The 10623-nt window shown below is 45.6% G+C and overlaps 1 protein-coding gene across 3 annotated transcripts; it reads left to right on the top strand.

The window, feature by feature from the left end:
- Positions 1-237: 237 nt before the first annotated feature.
- On the top strand, positions 238-9204 carry LOC149354499 (uncharacterized). Of its 3 annotated transcripts, none has more exons than XM_089583346.1 (6): positions 238-1443; positions 1527-1568; positions 3693-3779; positions 5472-5719; positions 7831-7945; positions 8543-9204. In XM_089583346.1, exons 1-6 carry the CDS (start codon positions 1335-1337, stop codon positions 8956-8958), a joined length of 1017 nt encoding a protein of 338 aa, XP_089439472.1. In that variant the 5' UTR covers positions 238-1334; the 3' UTR covers positions 8959-9204. The 3 variants fall into 3 exon arrangements, with proteins under 3 accessions (XP_089439472.1, XP_089439471.1, XP_089439473.1); XM_089583345.1 differs by having other exon boundaries at positions 7831-7990; XM_089583347.1 differs by having other exon boundaries at positions 7831-7990; positions 8088-8663.
- The last annotated feature ends 1419 nt before the right edge of the window (positions 9205-10623 follow it).

Genomic DNA, 10623 nt, shown 5'->3' with positions numbered 1-10623 from the left:
CTACGTCATTCTTCATAGCTTAAAGCTGTTAAATCCTAGGAACCAGAATCACACTTTTAATTGTAAATAAAACAATGCTTCTGCCACATGAGTGTTTCACAGGCTTTCAAACTGATAGTCTGTTGGCCTGAGTGTTGCTATACAGGCAGCTGAACGGGCATCAAGTCAGCAAAGCAGCCCTCGGACATATTTTGTAGTGAAAATTCTGTTAAGTATGGATACGTGTTTAATTATGAGGAATTATGTTAGTTTTTGGAACCCATAGTTTGTACGAGATTTTGGTGCATGGTATTGAGGGTGCCTAAGACTGTATGCTGTTTGGGCAATTAAATATGTGCTCTCGAAAGTCTGCCAGTTTCCTTACATAAGGTTTCTGATATAAACAGCAAGCTTCTTGTGGTAAGCGGCCGTGATGGTTAGCAGTCTATGGTTGAGGAAGGAAGGACCCGTGCTCTCACTGTAATGTAAGTTATCAATCGCTCGTACAGCTCTTTTTTGTAAAGTAAGTACTTTCACAAAATTGGTTGAGGTATCGTTCCCCAGATCAACAAACAATATTGTACATGCGAAAAGACTAGAGAGAAATAAATTTGTAGTTTGAATTTTCGAGGCAGTATTGTGCGAAATTTATTTAGGATACCAACAGAGCGAGCCATTTTAGTGCAAACGTAGTTTACACGATCTGTCCAGAGTAAATGTTCTTCAAAAATGACTCCAAGGAACATTGTAGAGCTGACACGAGTTATAGGAGCTTGCTCGAAGTAAATTTGGAAGTTGTTCGGAACTTCCTTATTTTTGGCTCTAAACAGTATGTACTTTGTTTTCCTGACATTAAGTTCTAACCTATTTGATTTTAACCAAACAGACAATTGGGATAACCAACTATTGGAGGCTGCTTGCAAAATATTACTATCTTGCCCTGAAAAAAATACCTTAGTATCGTCTGCATAGATTATAATGTTGTCTGCTGGATGAAGGTTGACGATATCATTAATATATAATAAGAACAACGTTGGTCCTAGAACGGAGCCCTGTGGCACACCAGACACAATCTGACCGATCCCAGATGAAATACCGTTAATGATAGTTGTTTGAGATCGGTTGTCAAGGTAGCTAGCAAATAAGGTTAAAGGAACGCCGTGTATTCCATAACAATGCATTTTTTCAAGCAATATCTTATGGTTAACCGAGTCAAACGCTTTCCTCATATCAAGGAATATGCCAACTGTTAGCAGTTTATTTTCTATGTTTTCAATTAGCTTTTCTTTGATTTCCAGTAAGGCGGCCTCAGTTGTTTTGTTTTTTTGAAATCCGTACTGTTGCTTGGAGATGACATGGTTTTTGTCGAGATATTGAGAATGTTTGCAGGATCCTACAAGAGCGCCGAAAAAAAGGTGCGGCGCTACGAGTTCACTTCAGCCCTAGAAAGCTCGGCAGTTTCTGGTAATTGAAATTCTCATATTTCTTTATTGATGAGAAATTATTTTGCATACTCAACAAGACGTTCATGTGCAATTCTTTTTTAGGAAATGAGGGCCACAACGATGTTGTACAGCTGCCGTCACCACGTAAGACATGAATTCTCATTTGTTAAGCCGCCGCGGTGGCTCAGTGGTTACGGCGCTCGGCTGCTGACCCCAAAGACTCGGGTTCGATCCCGGCCAAGGCGGTCGAATTTTGATGGAGGCGAAATTCTAGAGGCCCGTGTGCTGTGCGATGTCAGTGCACGTTGAAGAACCCCAGGTGGTCGAAATTTCCGGAGCCCTTCACTACGGCGTCCCTCATAGCCTGAGTCGCCTTTGGATGTTAACCGCCTTAAAAATAAAACACCATTTCTCATTTCTATTTAATGTAAGGTCGACATTGTGTTAGTTTTGATTGGGGATTTATGGTAGTATGCTTGCAAAATCTGGGAAAAAAAACTCCACCGTAGCTAATTGCACTTGCAGAGAAATAGAACGTGCTCAGACTTGGCATCAGCTTTTTACATTTGCCATGCTCTCAGATCAGCAGTGAATCTGCCAGTAACCATTTCGTGGCAAACTCTCTTACCCACGTTAACAGTACTGCAAACAGGTTTCTATTCACATGACATATATTCCGCTCTCTGTGTTTGGTTTCGCCATGACAGTTTCTTTTGTGTCCTTAAATGTACCGTATTTTCCAGTGTATAAGACGCACCCGCCATATATGCAGGCTGTAATTGAAAAAGTTGCTATATAAGACGCACCCTTATATAAGACGCACCCCAGTTTTCCCAGTTGGGCTAGTGAGGATCAATTAAACACGCTTGCGCGACCATCACGAAATTCACCGTACTTGTGAGAAATTCTTAAGCAACGCTAAGTGGTCGAAAAAGGCAACACTCACGCCATTCCTGCCCACGTTTTGGAAAAAAAGAAAGAAAAACGAAAAAACTCTCCCACATGTCCATAAGAACATTTTATTTCTACTTAAAACCTTGGAAGTCTTCACCTTCGGATGCGCTATCAAAAAGTTCGCCCATTTCTGGTGGCAACGCGACTGAAATATTCTCTTCGCACTACGTACATGGAGCAAACAAAGTGGCAAAGGGTGGCTGAAAAAAGAACGCCGGCTTGTCCTGGCTTGTCTTGACAATGGCGAGAAGCGTGATTGTCGTCATCTTTTGGCATTTCACATTACTTTTGCTTGGGGCCTCCGAAACGGTGGTGTGTTTGTGATCCCGGAAGTCGTCATCCCCGTCGTTTCATGATAAAGTTCACCTAAAAAAAGTTGCGCACGGTGGTCCCCGTATTGAAGTATTAACCGTGTTACAACCGCTTCATTGCTAGTGATATTTGTTCGGTAAAAAAGGCTTGAACATGAACCTGAGTAATTTCTGAACTCTCTAAAAAAAAACGAAAAATTCGCATATAAGACGCACCCTTGTATAGGACGCACCAGCAAGATTTTTGAAAAAAGCCGCGTCTTATACACCGGAAAATACGGTACCAATGCACCATGCTGGTGCATGAGAAATGTAATTATTGAAGTACTATAGACACATATTTAAAAAATTGAAAACTGATTTTTCAGGAAAGAAAGTGGTGCAGTAATTCTCTCACATTTCAGTGGACATTCATAAGAGAAGGGATAAAGGAGGGAGTGTGAGAAGAAAGGAAGAAGGAGGTGCCGTAGCGCCCTGGGATAATTTCAGCCGACTGGGGATCTTTAACGTGCACTGACATCGCACAGCACACGGGCACCTCTTGCGTTTCGCCTCCATCGAAACGCGCCGCCGCAGTCGGATCACAACGTTCTTTTATGTGTCATAGGTATCTGCATGATGTGACATTGTTTGTCACGTCAACTACTTGTCATGGAGGTGTCGGTTTTGATGGGTTTTGAATTATGAAGTCTTTGTACAGCCTGTGATTGAAACCAAATTAAAATATCTTTTCGGCCAAAGGAAGTGTTACTATTGCCTGGGGGGCATCTCTATATAACCAGGAATTTGTTTCTGAACTTCGTAATTTTGTGTCTATTGTGTTTTAAAAAGATCACCTGTATGAAAAACAGCCTGGCCATGCAACTGTTCTGTCCCTTCTACAAAAATATCCTGAAGTAGCATTTCTGCATTCAATTAGGATAGAAATGTGACATTGTGGTTGTACACAGTAGTGTGTTCTGTACTTCCTGGATTGCCATCAATGACGCATGTTCATCTCCAGCCCCACTGAATCACGCTGGGGAGAGCGTGAACGAAAACAGTGCGCCACCCAGCAAGCTGGAGGGGTCGACAGCTGGGACTGTTGATGGTGAGATTTTCACTTTGTTTACTTTTGTGCAAAAAGAGAAATGCAAGCCAAACATGGGGACACAGTGAGAGGACAGAACAAATGCTGCTTGTCCCGTCTTTTCACTGTGTTCCTTTCTTTTAATTACACTCCTATTTTGTCTAGTATCAAGTGACACAACAAAATATAGAAGCTAGATCTTCTTTGCCTTAAAGAAAAACAGAGCAAATTTTAAATTTCTCATTGTACCTGCTGCTGCCGAGCAGCAGTCAACAGGCCCAGAAAGACCTAGAGAATATACTTATTCAGGAAGATATTTGCACGGAGTTCTCCTCAGTGGCTCTTGAAACGGTGCTAGGAGCACATTTCTAGTTTCAAACTATGTGCTTTAAAAGGGGTCACTCTGAAAATCATCACATGTATTTCTCAAAAACGATTGTATTGAACTGAAGTGGTACTGGAATTTACAACCTAGTACTTCCATTGCTTTCTCCTCTTTCATAGTGGAGTGGTTGTGTGCCCTTCCCAAGAGCTGTATGTTGTGCTTTTGTTGGGTTCTTTTGGATCCTGGCATTTCTGTTGCCTCTCTCGGCCTACATCACCACCAGGAAGCCACTCCTACGAATTGCACTCTACACAGTAGTCCCATGTTCTGTGCATTTGTTTCCTTACCAGCATAATTTGGTCGCTTGGTCGCGGTTGGTCAGCAAGGCCCATATTGTAATTTTTCATTGTCTTTCAAAGTATTTTAAAAGTTTACTGGTTGGAAGTCAATGCAGTGCCTTGGATGCAGCGAAATGTGCTGAAAAAAAATTAATTGCGCTATCACAAAGCTCCCATAAAGGGTGCTGAAGAAGATAAGCAGCCAATAATGGCATGCTCTGAAGGAGGACCTCTTGCTTAGGAAAGAACTGGACAGCCTAACTGCCTTGTGGAGCACATCAGCTGGCTCCTAGTCTTGTCTTGCCTGCAGCAAAATGGATGCGTGGTAAGAGATAAATGTGACCTTGTTTTATTTCTCAACAGTTTGGGACCTCCTGTGCGTAGCAAGAAACATTTGGTCCACCTCTTTGTTGCATTTCGCTTGTCAGCTAAGGGCTATAATTCCATAAGGGCTATCTTTGTTGCAGTTTTAATGCATTGATCCCTGCCAGCACTTGCAGTTAGAACAGATGTCTACCTCCAGCATTTTGGCCAATGTGGGTTTTGCCGTGAGCAATACTTTCCAAATGGTGCAATGCTATATTAAGGGCACAGGCCTGCTCTGCTTTCTCGCTTCTATTAGCACATGCTTCTCATGACACTGGAAGAATCCATTTGCGACTAACTGCTGCCATCTCTGCCATGGTGCAATAGCAGTGGAAATGCCCATGAAGCAATGTAAAAATTGGCGAAGCTCATAGACTGAGAAGTCCTTTACACAACAAGGCTGCAGGTTCTGTGCTAGCTATCACACATAGAGCAGCTCCATTTCACCTAGGTGTTTGTCAGTGCATGGTGACATTTATGGCATTTAAATTAGGCTAGCAAGGAATAGAACATGAATTAGAAGTGTCCTGGAGGATAAAAACTGGGGGAAGTTTAGGAGCATAGTACAGAGTGTGTTGCTGCCTACTGTTAGCCTCATACTGTTCTTTATTGTACCTCAGTGCGCAAATGATATTATTGCGCCCAGGTTAACCCTGCTCTCACTGAAATTGTTGATTGCTTCAGTTTCAGCTACCCTGCTGAAGCTGATGTGCCTGGTGCTGGAGGTCCGACAGCAGCAGCGCGACTTAATGCAGCGGTTACAAAGGCTGGAGGATCACGTGCTGCTGCGGTCGGACCGGCAGCTGGAGCAGAGGACTCGGCCAGTGTCCCCCTCGCCACCGCCTCCCACCCTTGCACTGCCCGCATTCTCCCCCGAGGAGTTGGACACTGTGGAAGCTGCCGTCCAGGACGACAGCGTGGCTGCTGGACTGGTGATTTAATGTTTCTGATAATTCGTGTCTGGAAAAAATGAATGCCTACTAACGAATTGCATGAATAATGTAATTCCGAGGTTTGTGAAGAAATCTTGAGCTCCAAGAGTATTTGCATGCCGTGCTCTGTGAATAACATGCTCTTCATAGATATAATTCCTACTGTTGTGCTGGAGTGTGCTGTCACAGTGTGTTTTGTTAATGTAAATGTCTTGTTCATGAAAGTTGCTTGCTGATATACACACTGGCTGTTTCAGTGAACATTTTCAGGAATTCCTAAGAATAGGGAGTTCAAAATAGAAGAAATATTTGCAGGTACACACGCACAGTTATGCAGTAAATTATGTCCACCACTGCTGAGAGATCGTTCCTCCAAAAAAAAATTGTTTTCCCATATCGAACTTGCGCTTCTTTAGGAATTTTTGAGAGTGTTCACTGGAACGCCCTGTCGATTCCTTGTGTGGTGAGATTTACTGTTGGAAGCAAAAGTGGTACGCAATGCCCAGCCGGTAGCAGAGCTTGCAAAAACTGCATCACGTGTTGGGACAGCTGTTAGGGGACCCTCTTTATCTGCTCTTTGGCTCCTATCAATTTGTTGGGCTCAGTAGCAGTGCTGAACATGTGGCGCTCGCAATATTGCTTACGGCAAGTGCCAGTTGTCACATCATGTTTCAGCCACGCAATGCAAAGAAAATGCCACCTGCGAGACTGCTGTCGCATCAGAGCGTTTAGGCGAGAAGGAGCGCTAAACAGCAAACCAAGCTACTGATGCTGGTTCTGTGCGAAGCATTGCACCTGTCACATCTTGTAGTAGCTTGGTATTTGGCGGTGCAGTCACAGGCTTTTTTGGGGCAGTTGCTCTCAGATGGTGTCACTCAATGTCATTCGATGTAGTTTTCCAGAGCTCTGCCGGTGGCCGGTCGTTGCATAACAGACTTGGTTCCAATAAATTTTTTTTCTCAGTCAAATATTTCTGTGATTACATTATTGTTTTACATCGATCAACAGCAAAAAAAAATCCCCTATGCTTTTGTTGCCTGTGGCTGCCTTTCTTCGTATGTGTCTCATAACGAGCCCCTCATTTTCCTTACATTTGTCATTTATTGTTGTGCTGTTTTAATTTAGTTCAGCAGTGGACTTTGTAGCTAACATTAAGGAAGTTGTAAGGTCTGTTTTACAGGAAGCTGAGCTTTCGGTTAATATACTGTTGCATGAACTGCTGTGAACACAGCTGGAAGTTGGTCCTCTCTCAGCGCGTCTTTAATTTCGGCTAGGTTTCCCAAATAATGGGGCAGCTTTAACCCACCTCTTCCCTGTCTTTTGCTCACATTATGCACATTTCATTACTTAATCTGTTGCCAAAAACAAGCAACATCGTTTAATTAAATGTGGTTGCTAAGCACGCAGCTTTACTCAGGTGCTTGGGGATTTAAATAAGCGCCCTTTGTATAGCATTAATTAGACTGCTCAATTTCAGGGTAGTGAGCCCCGCCATGGTGGCTCAGTGGTTAGGGCACTCGACTGCTGAACCCAAAGACTCAGGTTCAAACCCAGCCGTGATGGCCAGTTTTCCATGGAGGCGAAAAGCAAGGCGCCCGTGTGCAGTGTGATGTCAGTGGCGCATGTTAAAGACCCCACGTGGTCGAAACTTCCGGAGCCCTCCACTATGGTGTCCCTCATCATAGCCTGAGTCACTTTGGAACTTTAAGTTCTACAAACCAAATCAATTTTAGCGTAACGGCTGTGCAGAGAAAACACATCCAGCACATAGATATCTGCAAAAAGCATTATAGTTATAATATAATAATGTCCAAGATGCAAAGCATAATGGGTAGGAGTTGGCCACCTTTGCTTAATCGCTAAAGTTTCCCTGCTCTTAGTAAACTGGGAAAAGAAAAGAATGTCCATATTGGTGGTGGTGCTTTCTGCTGGTAGCAACTAGTCAAGCTATTGTATCATACAGAAATTATGCATTATGATTGTAGGTACTCGCATGGGCTGTTGACAGGTAGTCACACAATTGTCTTAGCTATTTGATTCTGCTAAACTAAATGAAATTATAATTGATGTTTGTGCCTAATAGCTTGTGCACCTGTGGTGTTTCTTTTCAGCGAAAGCAGCTGGTCCGCCTGGGGGGCAAGGGCCTGAGGGAGGTGGGCTCCAACATAATGACTGCCATCATGGGGGTGGCTGTACAGAGGATGTACAGCCTCCATGGCCGCAAGGGCAAGTGGTCATTTATTGCCCTGAAGTTTTGCAAGGTGGCAACAGGTATGTTGTTGCAGTAGCTTTTAAATGAATTTTAAAAGATGAGTGGAAGAACATGCACCAGGTTCTGCTGCACTTTGTTTTCTTTTCTTCTTTTCAGTTGATACTTTACCAGTTTTCTTTTTCATTACAGGTGAATATTTTGTTACTGTTTTTATGGGGGTAGTCATCTGCAGTTTTCTTCCATGTGCATCTGAAGATATATGAGTCAGCAGATGCCTTTCAAAGAAAGCCCTCCCATCAGTCACATCCATCTCTTGTCATGGATCGTAGTCGTGCCTTGTATCTGCCAGCCATTTGTGCTCCCATATGTTAGTAGTGCAAAGTGGTCGACCGTGATGTCGCAGCAGCTTTATACAGTTGGTTAGAAGAGCTTTCAGGTGGATTTTCTCCTCAAGTTGTATTTGGATACTGTAGTCCTTTCATTTTGGCACGCACTTTGAGTTAACATGTACTTGTGGCCTTTTCTGTTTTCTCTGTTGCTGAAATAATCTTGATTTCTGTTAACGAGCAAACTTTTTCTGCTGGCCTAAAATGAACGCTTATCTTATGCAGATGCCATCTGTGAGAAGACGGGGGCGGATGTGGTGGAAGCGCAGGGGTTTATTAGGAAGTGGTTGCCAGGTTCGGTGGACCGTGGCGGCGGACGCAAAAGGCGTTTTGCCGAAGCGTTTCTGCCAAGTACCGCTGCCGGCCTGGCAACCAATGCGAGCCCCTGTGCTTCAGCCCCCAGCACAGTGCCCTCCCTTCCCCAAGCGGCCCCCACCTCCCAGAAATCCTCCTCCCGCGCGGCCCTGGCTCCTTCCCAAGGTCCCGCCTCCTGCGCGTCCCCAGCCACGGTGCCTAATTATTTAATAAATTGTTTCTCAGTTGGATTCTTTCGTTGCCTCATTTTGTTGTGCATGTGTATAGAAGAGATGATTGCAGCTTTGCAATGCCAAAACCCATGGCTTTCCCAATGCGAACATTAACTGGAATGTGAATATTCGCTGAACTGGAAATGCAATGGCATAAACTTCGGGCAAGCGTTAGCAGAAAGGCTGAACAGTGGCCTAATTGTGGTATGTCAAGCCGGTGTTGGTAGAGCAGCTGAAAGTGGGTACAATAGCGGCATGAATGTCGGTTCAGTGTTGGTAGAGCGGCTGAACAGTGGTCTGATAGTGGCATGAATGTCGGTTCAGTGTTGGTAGAGTGGCTGAAAGTGGGTACAATAGCGGCGTGAATGTCGGTTCAGTGTTGGTAGAGCGGCTGAACAGTGGTCTGAGAGTGGCATGAATGTCGGTTCAGTGTTGGTAGAGCGGCTGAACAGTGGTCTGATAGTGGCATGAATGTCGGTTCAGTGTTGGTAGAGCGGCTGAACAGTGGTCTGAGAGTGGCATGAATGTCGGTTCAGTGTTGGTAGAGCGGCTGAACAGTGGTCTGATAGTGGCATGAATGTCGGTTCAGTGTTGGTCCGAACATCAGGCCAAGGTTGGAAAAAGTAACTTTTTGCCCCAATGCCGACGTCGGTACGACTTTCGAGCCGGTTTTGACCAGCATTATGCCAGCGTCGGTCCATTGTTGGTGTGCTGCTTGGGATTATAATGGAACGTTTGGCACCCATTCGGCGGGCGTCCACGATTAGGGCTACTGGGTTGCCGGTCATGAGATCTTGAAGGAGAGCTGTCGGGATCTCCTTCCAGTATGCATTGCAGATGACTCCGCGTACCGCTCCGTCCGGCAGGGCTATGTAAGCTGCGACGGCGAAGTCCTTGGCTTGGTGTTCGATGGATGGATGGAAAAACTTTAGCAACAGAATTCGAGGCCCGCAGGCCTACTGGGTCTCCGCACGACCCCACTCACGGTCTAAACGTTCATGTAGTGTTGGTCCGTGACGTATGCGGCCCGGCTGACGGCGATCTTCTGCCTGGCCTGGTCCACTGACTGTAGTGAAGTCTCCCAGTGCTCCCAGGTTCGGCGAGGCACCGGCCCGGCTGGAGGAGGAGACGTCGGGCATTTTGGGATTATGTGGGTAAGGGTGGCCTTGGGGTGGGAGCTCAAAATGCATATGGGGAGTACTGGCATAAGTTCAGAAAGATAAGCTCGTGCAGGCAGCGTTCGCGCTCGCAGGCGACGCCATATAGAATGCTCTGTGCTAGTTAGCGATGAGTGGGGCGGCGTAGATTAGGCGCTAAGCGCGGGAGTTTGCGGTGAGCTCAGCAAACGAGTGCGTACGCTCCTTCGAGAAATCTCCCACGAGGTCCGCCTGTGCCCGGTTTCTAGACCCTCGGGCTGAAGAGTCGGCGGCCTCGTTGCCGGGATTTCCAGAGTGCGCAGGCACCCAGATGATCTCATCGCGTCAGGGGGGGGGCATCTGCTGCATGCATTGTGCAGGGGGGTCCCTGCCCCCGGTAAAATTTAGAATGGCGGTTTTTCAGTCACTAATGTAACGGGCATCAGTGTGTGCCAGAGCGATGGCTATAGCCGCTTCCTCGGCTTCCTCAGAGGTGGTGCCTGAAGGAAGCTCGAAAGTTAGGGGTGTTATGTGTGGGTTGTGGACAACCGCAGTGGCTCCGGGCTTATTGCAGGCCGCATCCTCCCAGACAGCATCGAGCTCATCCCCGTGCCATTTGCACAGCGCTGCCGCGCGCGCTTTC

This window comes from Amblyomma mixtum, chromosome 3, assembly GCF_055824585.1.
Source record: "Amblyomma mixtum isolate Tamu chromosome 3, ASM5582458v1, whole genome shotgun sequence".
In the NCBI taxonomy this organism is placed as follows: domain Eukaryota; kingdom Metazoa; phylum Arthropoda; class Arachnida; order Ixodida; family Ixodidae; genus Amblyomma; species Amblyomma mixtum.
Note: the sequence above shows the minus strand (reverse complement) of the source record. Positions and strands in the feature narration are given on the sequence as shown.